Here is a 15,239-nt window from a genome sequence, read left to right as displayed (position 1 = left end):
CTTAACTATGGTACGAGAGAAAGGGATGCACTACTGATAGTTCATATATTTGATAGGGAGAATAAACGATTTAAGAAAAAAAAGAAAGAAGCATCTTCATTACACATACACTAGACAAACCTAAAGTTAGAAAACATTAGAAAACACTCAAAACGGATATGAACTCAATGAGGTGGAAATCTATTGTACCGTAGTCTTAACTGATAACTATTTAAAATCACAAATCATTCATCATAGAGAAATCTGAACTCTCGATCTGTGACGTCTTAGCAGATTTGCTCCCACATTTTTCAGCAATAACCAATATCCAAAAGACACATGTAACTTAGATTCACGGTATTCCAAGAATTCTTAATCGTTATGATTTTAATGCTGGGATTCATCGTTTTCGTAGTGTTTGAAAAATCGTCAGAAACAAACGCTGAACAGTTAGCGACTTTCTAAAGTGTGACTTTTCCTGAAGGGAAGAAGTAAGGGAATGAATCATAAAACCAGAAATTGTACGTCAAGAATAATGGATTTAAAAAAAAAAGAAAAGAAAAGAAAGAAAATCGCCCAATCACCCAGCAGAATTCGAACCAGGTTGAAAAGCAATGAATTCCAACAAGAAATAACACATACACCCTCCATTCCAAAAGAAACCGAACGTTTTTAAAAAACAAAAAAGCAATGTACATTTTGGAACAAATCATTTTTATTAATCAATGTATTCCCCTTCTGCATCGATACACATATTTGCACGCTCCAACAAGTTGTCAAACGACTTCTCCATGTCCTTTATTGGAATGGTCTTTAGGACGGCGGTCGTCGCCTTCTCAATGGCATCAATCGATGCGTGCCACTTTCCTTTCATCGCCAAATGCAGTTTCGGGAACAGATAGAAATCGCACGGAGCGAGATCTGGTGAATAGGGCGGATGATGCAACCGAATAATGTGATTTTTGACCAAAAATTCAGTTACAAGTCGCGAACGATGTGATGGTGCATTATCGTCCAAAAGAGTCCAACTGCCGATTTCGCGATATTCGGGCCGAATACGACGAATTCTTGCCAGCAAACGCTTCATGACGCCCAAGTAAAACTCTCCAGTGACTGTCTGGCCGGGTTGAACAAATTCTTTGTGGATAATTCCTTTTGAATCGTAAAAACAAATAAGCATCACCTTAACTTTTGACTTCACCAAGCGACTTTTTTTGGGTGTTCCTTCATCCGGCGCTCTCCATTCAGCACTTTGCCGCTTTGTTTCGGGCTCATATTCAAAACACCACGTCTCGTCACCAGTTACAATCAATTTCAAGAAGTTTCGATCCTGCCGAGCACTTTTAACGATGTCTTTGCAATGCGCAATTCGATCAACTTTTTGGTCTTCGGTGAGTTTGTGTGGTACAAACCGCGAATTAACCTTCTTAAGGCCCAAAACTTCGGTCAAAATGCGGTATGCGGTTGTTTGAGGAATGCCTAATTCCATTTCAATAACTTTCACCGACGATTTTTTGTTATGTTTAATGAATTCACGCACTTTTTCGATGTTTTCTTCCGATAATCCGGTTCTGGGACGGCCTGATCTTTCGTCATCATCCAGCGTCTTTCTACCCGATTTGAATCGCCTGAACCACTCGTAAACTTGCGTACGGGATAGACACTCATCACCGTATGCAGTTTGTAGCATTTGGTGCGTTTCACTAAAAGTTTTACCCAGTTTAACAGAAAACTCAATTGCAGCTCGTTGTTTGAAACTCATTTTCCGACCGATGTACACAACACACTGACAGTTGAAACGCAATAACTTTGTTGCCGTGCATCCAAATGTCATGACATTTATACCAGTTGTCAATGAGGGACTACGCCATCTACCGGTAAAATATTACAACAGATGGCACTAGTGGTACTATTTGTTTTCAAAAGTTCGGTTTCTTTTGGAATGGAGGGTGTATGGCTATCGAAACAAGTATAAAGTTATCTTTCATTTGTATCTATAGCTAACAACTTCTTATGAACTTTTTTTTTTCTTAATCGAAGACCATGTGTGATTTTTTAAACTACAACAAATTCTACTGCATTTGCCAAGGCACTAATTTATTCTGAAAGTAACATTGTACTAAATATCAAAATATGAACTGAATATTTCAAACAGCAAACAACGAGGTGTGTTGCCAATGCTTTGCTATTCTTTCCCTTTCGAAGCGCTGCTACCAAAGTGCCTATTTTGGATGCGGAGCATTTGATGGGAACAAATCATGCGTTTTTGAATAATAAGAAAGAGGCAAAGTTTAAAAACTGATGTAAGCAGTACGCACTTGAGCACAACTTTTACCACACCATCAAGCAAGAAGGTAGGAGACTCGCATGTTCGTATTTTGACAACTCTTGACAATGCAATTCTTCGTTTCTTTTACCTTTAGTTCTTATTTTCATTTGATTTTATACTACAAACTACTAATTCTTTCCCAGAAGAATTAACTCGACAAGAAAAGGATACTGTGCATTAAAGTTTCTAGTATATGCATTATCATTTCTGACTTTACAGGCATTCTCTAAGCAACTTATTACTGACCAATGACTATAACTAACTTACAAAGCAAATTAAGTAACATTTTACATAAATGAAGAATCCATAAAATCATGCTCATTATCACTGTACTATATAGTTAAACCAAACCACTTGGTGTGACATCCCTTTGTGGATCCCAGCCGCTCCACCATCTATTAGCGACCAGCTGAACTACGTCCAGTCTGGCGATTAACATGTGATCAGCGCGATGCATCGTCCTGTCTGTAACAGGCGTATTAGGAGCTTGCTAGACCTAGTGGCCGTTACGTCTTTAATTCACGTGACTCCCCAGTTTGCCTCACGATGCTGTGTGGAAGCCGAAAATTCGGAAACACCGGCCGGGAATCGAAAACCAACGCTCTAACCACTTTACTATTGTGTTCCCTGTATTATATAGAGACATTACTTTAAAATAGGGTTCCGTGAATTTTCTCGGGATACTCCCTTTTCCTTTTCCTTTCTCATCCTAAAAAAGGCATAATCGTGGGACGGGTTAAACTAAAATAATAATTATAATTGCGTCTCAAGTTTTAACATAAACATATAGTACAAATTTCCGGGCTTTAATGGATCATGCACCAGGTCTTTATGTATATAAATTTATTAGAACATGCACTAAGAATGCAACTTTTTCATTTTTTCTAAAGTAATGCGAACATTAAATAATGAAATTAAAATTATTATGTGTAATGATTTAGTAATTAGAAAATATTATATTCATAGTAGTTAAATAGTATTCATTTTTGATATGCTCCACGTTGTCAAAGAATACATCTTGAAATCAATAAGGATGTCGTACGCTTAAATGACAAACTTAACAGAAACGAAGACTTTTTTTAAACTACTTTACTGAGTAATCAAGTAATCTTTTGTACTTCTAGAAAAAACTATATTTGAGTTTTGATATCTGTTTAAAAAAAATTAAAGAGAGAAAGTGATAACCACCTTTAATTCGCCGACGAGTCAAGAAAACTGTTTCTTTTTAGTGCTGACTAATCATTGTCACATGACAAGTACTTGCTAGGGCGCTTATATCGTTCGTAGCACTCATATCCGTTGCCTAACATTTATCAACTATGATGTCAAAGCATGTCATTTAATTGCACTGTTTTCTGGGTACTTGATACCTTATGTCGTCCCTACATCTAATGACGTTATTGGGTACCAATTACTGGACTGTAGCTTATGGCCAAATTAGCGTATCGTAGCTTATGGTATACCTCTGAAAATCCAACTCTTCAAATACGAATCTGACAATGACCATATTTCTAAATATGAAAACACACTAGTACAGTATTTACTGTTAATTTATAAGACAATGTGATGTAACATAATATGAAAGAAAGAAGTAAAATAATAATAATAAAAGATCAGTGACCTACAAATACCTACAAACACTGAATTAGGTGTACGTCAATAATTACCTTAAACAATAATTCCTCCACACAGCTCGCAGAGTACAAAAGCATAACCTGTCCAAGTGGATACTTCTTATTTCTCTGCTTCATTTCAACAGCGTGATGCAAAATTGAACACAATGGATTAATGCCAACTCCTCCAGCGACCAGTAGAAGACTGTGAGGCCTATTAGCTTTCGATTCGTCGTAATAAAAGTTTCCTCCTATCCTAAGTGCAACAGTTGACCCAACACGACACTGCAAGAATGATAAATCTATTTTAATATAATTGAATCAAAGTTGTTTCTTATTTGCCTCGTTGGAGCATTAATTAAACACTATTATTATTATGGAAAATCCGTGAACGAAATGATATTGTCAACAGTTTGCTGGCTTTAATTTACTTACTTTCTGTGAATATTATTATTTTGAAATATTCTGTGAATAGTGATTATTATTGAAATGTGTAAGCTGGTTACTTCCATACCTTTACCCCTTTTGACTTCATTTCCGGAACAATATATTATTTATTATTAGCCTGTGTTAGAAAAAAAAATGAAATCTGTGAGTTTTACGTCCCACGGTTATGCTGGCTAGGCTAAAGGAGACGGTGATGATGAGAAATGAATGAAATGGTGGAATGAAGAAAGTGTGAGGAAACGGGAGAACCCCGAGAAAACCCACGCACGTAGTGTGTGTCCACCACAAAGCTCATGTGGCGCAAGCTGGGATCAAACCAAGGACCCCATGCAGCACAGGTGAGTGCTTTACCGCTGAGCCACTACCCCTCAGTAAGTTAGGAGTTTTCTAAATTGAAAAATGAAGATCTTCTAAAGATAGGTTTCACCATACTATATAATGTACACATTATGGAATGGTGAGAAGGAAAGCATAGGAACTGGAATCTAGGAGCTCAGACCTTTTCAGTATTTTTGTTGAGGGGACTGAGGCCCCCAATGATTCAGAATAGTTTTCGTGTTCTTAATCCTGCAAAACAATTTTCCTAAGTTTTAAATTGACTACTCACGTGGATTTCCATTTTGAGAATACAGACTTTATATTTTTCTTAGTTATCAATTGCAGGTTACTTAAATAGTAATAGTTTTCAAACAACTAGTTTTTTCTTTCAGAATTTGTATTGACAGGAGGAAAAACAAGATTGTTCTTCGTAAGTTTTATCTTTGTTTTATTATTATTTTCTTTCTGCTTGTGCCATCCTGCCTTTCATTTGTCCTTCTCTCGGCATGTTCGCGAACCTATCTTAGCTTCTCAGTGCAGCAAGGCAAGAAATCTATACATGGAAGTCGTCTATTTTAGGTCTTTTAGCTGGTACCGGTGATGTTGAGTCCGTGTGAACCATCCCATACCGCTGACACACTGATTAACATATCGGACTCCACCTGTGACGTAGACTCGGAATATGCACGGAAGATATTCTATTACTCAGACGAAATCTTATGGCCATGACACATTTATCAAAATTATCTACATTAATTTATTAATCCTCGGAAATAAGGTATCAGTCCAGTTCAGGGACTACAAATTTTTATTAAGCGTATGTTTTGTTGCTTTATAACATACAGTAAACATTGACTTATGATTCAGCTGACCAAACTTAAGTAAACCATAGATTCCATCAACTAATTACAACCTAGCTGATTTGTTCACTTGTTGCAAAATACATGTAAACGCTTCTCCATGCCACCTTCATATAATTATAAAATTATTTAAAATCAATAACAGACAAAAACACATTACATCATCCGAATAAGACACATTACTTTATATTATTACAACAGCATAGGTAGCTTAAAGCGACATTCCATCATATAATCGTAGCGTTGACAAGTCAGACAGAATAGTATCGCAAAGAAAGATAGCTTATTAATTAATTCGGCTTAATAATTGCAATTCTTGACATCAAACTCATGAAACTAGAGCAGCAGAACATAAGAAACTAAACTGTGCTTATTTGTATATTCAGATTGACTCTTTACATAAATTTCAACGTTATAATTTAATTTTTCCACATCAAAGGTCTTTAGCCTGGTCACTTAATGTGAGATTTTATACTACAACATACCAGTTTACGAGTAAATACTACTTTTCACTGGAAGTTATGGCTTCAAACTTCGTGTTAAATGTAGTTTTCAGACTTATCTCGCTGTATATTACAATATTAGCTAAGTAATATTGATTATTATTTCATCATATAAACTACTTTACATTTTGAAGTACACTTTTGCATATATAAAAAAAAGTTATGTATCAGACATCCTCTGGCATGCAAATTTCTGTCTATACATTAAAATTTATATTAATTAAATAGCATATTTATTTATAAATATTCATAATAGATTTAAATTTAAAGTTACTGAATTAATCAATAAGACGGAACATTCGTGGGAAATGTCTGACCCATAAAATAGTTTGTTACATGCTACCAGCTGCAGTTGTTTACTGATAACTGGTGAGCATTACTGTCGATTTATTAATACAGAAGTTACAACCAGGAATTAAATTCAGGAGCAGAGGGGACTGATTCCGGCACCAATTTCACAGGGTAACCGCGCTTCCTCTACAAAATCTCTGTTTAAACTAAACGTCTGGTTTTCAATACTTATACGTATTTTGCAATAATATTTTTAACAGCATTATATACTTATGTATGTCATTGTGTTGCTTTGAGTTGGTTACTTCTGTTTGTCTTTCCCATATGCTCTGTACAGAGAGAGCAGTGGCGTAGATATAAAATCGTCATAAGGGCTAATAATGACCTTATATAACAATCATGAGGGTCTATATATATTAAAAGCCGTTATATAAAGTCCGATGTCTGAAATTTGGTATTGGAAGCCGACTCCTAGAGACTGAAATGTGTCACCGGCTGAAATATTGGTTATATGGTTGGGTCAAATCCATCATGGTCGAATACACGAAGTTTAGTATTTTATTTCAGTACACAAATGTGAGGAGTATTGCAGGAGAGACAGATAATAAAGCTGTGATATTCTTTTCAATTTTCTCTAATTACTCGTTACTGAAATACAGATGAAATTAGCTAACAGACAGAAAGAAATACTAAACTGAACTTCCTGATGTTACTGCCAATGAAGACCTACCAGAAGGCACATGTTCAACTGCGTGATAAGTGGTTAGCGCATCGACTCCTAGAGGCCATTATTTTTGGCTTACTGGATGGAGTTTGCTACCTTTTAATTGAGGTAGTTCTCTAAGTGCTTCATGATGCTAAGTCAATACCGGAAACTTTTAGTGCTCCCACGAGGAATAGAATTAGCGACTACGCACAGTGAAGTTGCTAACAATTTAGTTAATAAGGAACTCAGTACTAAAAAGAAAAGAAAATAATAAAAATACAATTAAATTAAATTAAACTTAAAAAATAAAAACTTGAATCTATTTTAATGATTATTTTCGCACCCACAGGTGGTAAAGTTTGATGCATATGCTAACAAGGAGCTGAAAACAATATTAACATTACTGAATATAACTGCTGAAATCTTACATAAAGATAGAGTTTCTGGGAGTTTAACATTTTTAACATTTAACATTTTTTTTAAATTTCTTTCTTTTTCATTTTTTGATAAATTATAAAAGTTTGGGGATCACAAATGGAACATACTTATGGAAGAAGAAACCATATTTGATATCACTGTACTACGATCAGAGCTTGAGCCAAGTCAGCCTCTCTGGCTGCGCCACTGACATCGAGTATTTAATATCTAATACATTAAGGTCTTTTATTGCCATGAATCAATTCAGCTACCTTCTCATGTCAAGATAAACTTGATCGAGCCTCTGTCTCCCTGGCAATCATACTCGAATTTAATCTCTGGTTATAAAGACTCCCTTGCTTCTCACTCTATCTTGCCCTTAAAGCGTTTTAGATGTCACTAGTCTTGAAAATTTCCGTTAAAAAGCTTATTTTAATATCACAGGTTCCGCCAGATCAATGAAATTTAACTTCTTTTTTTTTTTTTTAAACCTCTAAATTTATGGAACGTGAAGCATTTCCGTTTAAGATAAATTTCTTTTAATAAGGGGCACGTTAAAGATAATTTTTACTGTATTAAAAGCCTGTATTCAAAACCTTATGTTCTTGTTTAAAAGAAAATAAATCGACTTGAAATTACTTTCTTGTATCCAATTATGTGTAATTCCTAGGATATTTTCTTCTAGCTTATCATTGTCCGTTTCAAACGGCAATAATTTGCAATGTATAATATTGATACTTTACATGGAGTAAACTGATTTTAGCGAACAGGAGCGTGAATGGGAAAAAGGTAAAGTTATGGGAAACATAACACAAGACTTAGTAGGAAAGTTATGTTTCGAAAGACTGAAATGCATATCAAAACAACACAAGTTTAAATACTCTAATAAACTCGTTTAAAGGGAAACTTGGGAACTTATCTCAGAAATAACTGCTACAAGTTTTAGATTTTGTAAAGCAAATATTTTGATTAATTGTAGAGCTTTTTTTTTATTTTTTTATAAAGGTTGTTCATTTCTTCCCAAATTACAGTTTTCAATCGTTTCTTTGGGATGATCTCTGTCGGAGTATGCAAAAAGACACATCTAGATTGTTTCATAGTTGTACAAACTCCTTACCGGACTTGGAGTTTGCTATGCTGCTATGAAAATATGAAAAGGCCAGAAAACAGCGCTGCTCAAGTTTGAGTTTTTGCTGCCGAACAAAATGGAAATGTTCCCTTCTAAAATAAGCTTACTTATTTTAAAAATATTACTTGTTTAGTACACGCTTTGCAAAATATATCTTCTTCTTGAATTGTTAACGTCTCATCGCCTTCAATCCATTGTTTCAGAAGAAAACCTGAAGATATTTCTTTCGGCATTCTTATACTGCCACAGAACCACACAATTTTAAATCCGCACACACATTATCAACTTTAACTTCCGAAATCAATGACGCGGAAATTTTGTCGTAGGTGACTTGACACCGTTTTATGTCTTCTTCTAAACAGGTGACAATCATGCATCAATGCCGGGAGGATGAATCATTCAGTTCTTTCTTGTTCTCCCTATACATGACCTTGAAAGATATTCTAATCGACAACAATGAACCATTTCAAAATACTGAGTCTATTTATATTAGAAACTTGAAATTCCATTTATGAAGAAAGTTATTGGACGTTAAAAATTATCAATTTGCTCATTCCTTTAAACATATACTTATATGCAGTAACGATATACACATGCACTAACCTCCGAAATACGCACATATATGCACTATAAAACTCTGTTCTTTTACTCCAAAATACCTGCAACGAATTTCTGTTTAAAGAGCATTATCAATATCACATCAGGAAAAAATATACGCAAATATGCAAAATTACGAAATCCAGTAATTACCCATACTAAAGAAAGAAGAGAAAAAAAAGAAGAAAGAATTTGTCATAGACAGCAACTAAACTGGTTCTCACATGGGAAGTAGATTCAAACTCATGATTTCACTGGAGAGAATTTAAAAAGGAATGACAAGAGATTTGTTAGATAGGATGAGATCGAATAGGAGTTACTCGAGTGCTAGAACTTCAACCAGAGTAAGAAGGCCTCCTGACAGATGGGAGTATTAGTTAATTGGAAGGGGTCAGTAACCATCCCTCTCTTCTTTTTTTTTCTAAAAGAGGGAAGGAAATGTTGGATAATACGTGTTCAAAATATATGAACTAGCCTGAAGTTAAAAAATGTTTAAAAAAAAAGTTATTTTGTTACAACTACATTGTTATACACAGCAGTTTTCGTGTAAAATATTATTGTGTTTATTACATGAAAACAAACTGAATGTATGAGATGTGAAATATTTCTTTGACAAATTCATACGTTGTAGTCTGTACATTGTAAGAAGTTGTGCTTATGGTATCTATGAATAAAGTAATACTCAACCTGTTGAACAAATGAGCTCCCTCGTGGATGTATGGTTAGTGTATGAAGGAGCACGAGAGATTCGAATTTAATTCTCAATGGGAACTCCAATCAAACAAATGAACGAATCTGTTAATAATAACACTCCCAGTCACGCCTTATACATCATAAGTCATTCATCAAGAAATACATTTCGAAATACTCAAACATCCACAGCATTCTTCAGACTTTGGTTCTAATAACCTCTAGTGCATCTGTTACTGAATGGAAAAGGTGATCGATAAAATATAAGACTAGTAATGAAGTGTTTCAGGCTGAACAATTCCACTTCCTTTTGTATTAACGAAAATGTGTAGCACTATTAGCGAAATAGCACAGTAAATTCACTGTAGTACATCTGAAAATGTAATCAGGATACAATCTTTACGTATGTCTTATAAATAAAAATACTTTACCTGTTTATGTATCCAATATGCTGGAGGATATTTAGCGTACTTCACTGCTAGATCAATACAATGATCTCTCCGAAGTCGTCCTGGACTAGAATATATCGAATAACCTCCTATTTCTTCAACACCTGGAATTGCCATATCTATCCTGCAATGAATATCTCACTTGCATTCTAACTACATGAACAAATATACTATATAATGCTATATTCGAAACGAAGTTGTTTTCATAAGAAGCACTCATACACTGAGGAGATTACAGATAAACGTATAATAAAGACCTTGTAATGAGTAAAGACAATTTAAAGTTCTTTAATGATAGAATTATACGCTGTTTTCCTACAGGAAGTATGGTACATCCAAACAATTATATACAATTGTATATACCTGCGTATTGTAACGCATATTTAGGATATGAAACATTGCTACATACAAGCAACACAACGAATCTTACAGAAAATGGGCTCCGGAAAATGTTTCGAAAGAAAAGGCAGTCGAATGTTGGGAGCTGTCTGTTGATATGAAGGATTATGGAATGCAAAGAAATAAATGAAAGCAAATAACTGAATAAAAATTACATAAACTCAATGATAATTTTCTGAAATACAATTAACCTATCACATTTAAAAAAACGGAATTCTACATTACTTCTATCAAAAATATCTGAATTTAGGCGGAAGATTTTCATATATGCTGAATCAAGTGTATGTACCTTAAAATAATTAATATAAAGAATATTTTAGTGCAGTTATTTAAGATGACAGCTTTCGCTCCGTTCGTTTCACTTAAATGTGTGTCAAATGTAATATGTATTAGAATGACAGCGCACATACAAATCATATATATACTTAAAATCAACAGACTCAATCTCAGTTCGATTTACAGTGAAAATCTATCCTCTTTTGTCAACATCGTGTAACTACACAAGAACACTCACACAATCAAAAATCAGTTAAAACTGAGCTATAAGAGTCTATGAGCTAACCATTAACCCAATATTACATAATTATGCTCATTTCCTTCCTCTCCTACTGCTCACAAGTAATTTTCGTCCAAATGAGCGAGGAATTAACAACTTAATTAGCCTAGAAATACTTGGATAGCAATAGTTACGCTATATTTTTTAAAAAATGCAACTCTTCATCAGCGCATATTAAGAAAATCTATTTGATAATGTGTATCAAATTGAGTCAAATTAGTATTATTTCCTTCTGCAGTTCCGACCTTGTTGACAGGCTCTACATTCAGGAATATCCTAATGTATGCAAACCAAGTACTTCCTTAATTTACTCACCACTGACCGGCCTTGAAGGATAAATTATGATTGTCAACTTGAAGAGTAATACTTTTCACTGTCGGTGATATATCTGTAATTTTCGTCACTGTAGCTGAAGATCCGATTCCTTGGCGGTATTCGTTCTTCGTGAGCTCTACATGATCTAGCCTGGTTATCTTTGTTTCTTGATTGGCAGAAAGCTTTTGTGCAGCTGACATGTTCCTGGAATAATAATAATGATTATGATGATCATGAAAATACCCACCACAGATGGTATTATGTTCGTTTCACTTAATTCTTATTTTTCACCTCTATTCGAAAAAATTATCTCAGATTTTCTTTCTTTCCTAGTATCCTTCTCGCAATATGCAAATTTTTTGACTATTAACGGCTAACATTTAAATTAAGTACGATTTGTATTGTTAATGTAATCCACTTGAAAAGCTGTCTTATAAATAAAACGAAAGGTATTCATCTTTTACATTCTGTTATGGATTCACAAGTAACTAACTCTATGGTCTATGGAACCCGGAGGTTCAATGCCACATTCACAAAAGCTCTCCATTGACTTCTATCCTTAGCCAACTGGATCCAGTTTCTACTTTGTATTTCTATTTCTGCGAAATCAATCTTAATATTGTCCTCCCATCTGTGTCTAGGTCTTCCTAATGGTCTTTTTTCATTGGTTTCCAACTTAAGACTGAAAGTGTTTCTACTTTCTTCCATCCTGGCTACATGACCTGCCCACCTGAGTCTCCTAGACTAGATGACCCCAACAATGTTTGGTAAACCGTATAAATTATGTGATTTCTCGTTATGAAGTTTCCGCCATTCTTGTTCCTCTTGGGTCCGAATATTCGTCTCAGGATCTTATTCTCAAATACTTTCAGTCTATGCTCTTCCCTCATTGTAAGCGACCATACTTCGCAACCATACAGAACAACAGGCATAATTACCGTTTTATGTATTTTAAGCTTCAAATTCCTCGACAGAACTCGCGACGACAAGAGATTTTGAACTGAATAATAACACGAATTCCCTGCTTTCAGTTGACATTTATTTCCTTCGTAAATATCGTTTTCGTCTGTTAATATTTACCCTAGATATTTGAAAGTATTCACTTTATCAAGAATATTATTTGATATTTTAACGCATCCAAAATTTGCCGTACTACTATTCCGAGGAACTTCTGTGTGTTTAGTACATAAATTTCGACTAAAGTTTTAATTTTTTTTTTTTTATTTTGTTTCGGAGAGGGGATCGGACCCCTCTAAATACGCCCCTATTACCTGGAAACAAAGAAATCGACGTGGACACAAAAGAATTTTCGTCTTAAATGTCCATAGTGATTACCCCGTCGGAATAGTCAACGATTTAAAAACCGTATGTTACGATGAAAAGGAAGTAGGATTCACCCGTTACCCGTTCAAAACGGGATTTTCCCTAATCATCCTCTGCATGATACTCGTTTTCATATTGCGCTTACATACATTTGAGTCTCATTGTATTATGATTATCGTCTTCCATAATCGAAATAATAGAACAGAAACGGGATTTTACTTATCTTCACTTTAAATTAATTTATTTCGGAATTTGATTTAAATCAACGTTTTTTATTTAAAAAATCAAGTGATTTAAATCTCGATTAAAATCGTGACTTACATCAGACTGATTTAAATCAATCCACCCTGGGACAAATGTGATTTTTTCCCTCCCTTTAAATGCAAACATAGGAACTTCATAACCTTTGTCCTGAATATAAGTTTTACAGGGTCTATATTTTGTAACATTGACTACTAATTTACTAATATAAAACATACAATTCTTATGTAGATGGGGGGGGGGTCTTCCCCCAAAGAAAAGTCGCAAAAGACGCTTCTGTCTGTCAGTATTCCCTTTTTCGCGACAAATTCACACAACCATAAAGATTCAGTGTTTTGTGTTTGTTTTAAAGTGATAGATAAGAGTATACATTCCCAAATAAATTGATAAATATCAACAGTTTCACTATATCTCAAACTAGGGATGGGGCGCCATAGGCCTCAAATGGAGCATCAGTGAATTTGGCGCTTTTCAGGTGTAATTTCTCACTCCTTCACGTAGCAAATATGCTAAACCTACATTAATAGCTGTTCGTTTTGCAATTGCCCCCTTATAGGTGTGGTATGGTTGGGCAAACCCTGATACTTATCCACCCATGCCCTTTCAAAAACATTGGAAAACGTGTTTACTTATTTTTAATAAAGAATTTGACACAATCAGGGCAGAAGTGCAGCAGGTGGGTCCGAGCATTAGCAAGGGGTGTTCCATAAGGAGCAGACGCAATAGCGACGGAGGGTATTCGCATAAACGAGGTAGTTTAAAACGGCTCACTCCAAGTCACAGTACCGGCTGCGGGTCAAGTTTAGAGTTGCTCCTCCGTTTTTTTCTAAAAATTAGGAAAATTTACTGGAGAAATGAGGCAAGAAATTATGATTTGGTGTTCTTATGTGATATTTAGGTGTGTAAGTTTGGCAGTAAACTTATGTTTAATACGGGAAAAGAGATGTAGAAGTGGGTACTATTTGCAACACACGGAAGGATTCGGTGATTCAGTAGCATGGTAGTCGAATAGGATGGTGATATTTCCGCATTGAGTTTGACAAAATTATATGAGAATAATCAAGAGAATCTACTAAATTTTAATGAGAACCACGGATTGCTGAATTTAAGTTATAATTGAAGCTTCTATGAGAACCGATTCCAGTCACTGTTCTAGTCTAACTAGTCTTACCGGATAACCAAACCTAACCTAACATTTTTAATGTTAGTGTGGTTTTTTGTAGATTTGAAACTGGAGGGGTAACTCTAAACTTAAGCCCCGGCTGCGGAGCCGTCGATGGATTTGGGGGAGATACTAAATACTATCCGTAAATTATATCTCTACTTGGACCCATCTGTCCGATATAACCCGGGAATTGCAGGTAGCGAAATGTTGCAGAAAGTCGATTTGTTGAGAAATAAACATAATGAATTTAGGTATGGCACCGTACAATAAATCTGCATCAATTTTAAAAATATATGGGTCTCGTAACCCTCAGGCGGGTTAACTGCTGTATCGCCGGACCAATTTTAGGAAATTTACCGGGTTATTAAAGTTAGTGAGGAAGAATGAGTGAAAGTAAGGTAAGAGGAATGTAAAACTTAAGAAAGTGGTTGTATTTGCTGATTGTTTTTGATTATGTAAGCGGCACTGCATGTGGAGGCGGATGGATTACTTCGCGGAGAGGTACACTTGTTTCACTATACGGATCCATAGACTGTAAAATGTACAGAAAAATTTGGGCAAGTCTTTAATTTGCCCATTTCATGTCGAGAACAGAACCCAACGAACCCCTGCGGGGCTTCTACCCCGTTCTTACTACTACTACTCCTACTTATACTATGGATCCGTATAGTAAAACTACACGCCTACAAACGTAATCTAATGTAACTTAATGTAATCTAACCAAATATAACCGAATGCAGTACATTTTGGTACTTTTTTCGATTTTCAAATTGGTCCGGCGATACAGGAGTAATGACCCCTCAGTCACTTAAATAATTGCTCATCATCAGTTAGCACACTGACTTAGATACTTCACTAAACACTGTGGTTAATATTCACTTTATGAAATGAA

The 15,239-nt window shown here is 35.1% G+C and overlaps 1 protein-coding gene across 1 annotated transcript in view; it reads right to left on the bottom strand.

Annotated features, from left to right (window-relative positions):
* The window catches only part of LOC145671261 (oxidoreductase NAD-binding domain-containing protein 1-like), a 43,093-nt gene that overhangs the window by 27,198 nt on the left and 656 nt on the right, over window positions 1-15,239 (bottom strand). The window contains exons 2-4 of the mRNA XM_081740182.1: window positions 11,599-11,802; window positions 10,311-10,452; window positions 3,976-4,206 (exon numbers count right to left, since the gene is read on the bottom strand). Coding sequence (XP_081596308.1) covers window positions 3,976-4,206; window positions 10,311-10,452; window positions 11,599-11,802 — 577 coding nt within the window. The remainder of the gene's footprint in view (window positions 1-3,975; window positions 4,207-10,310; window positions 10,453-11,598; window positions 11,803-15,239) is intronic.

The sequence above is a fragment of the Thermobia domestica genome, chromosome 15 (genome assembly GCF_964235325.1).
Source record: "Thermobia domestica chromosome 15, izTheDome1.hap1.1, whole genome shotgun sequence".
Lineage (NCBI taxonomy): Eukaryota > Metazoa > Arthropoda > Insecta > Zygentoma > Lepismatidae > Thermobia > Thermobia domestica.
The sequence above is the reverse complement of the archived record's forward strand: the minus strand, read 5'-3'. Positions and strand labels throughout refer to the sequence as shown.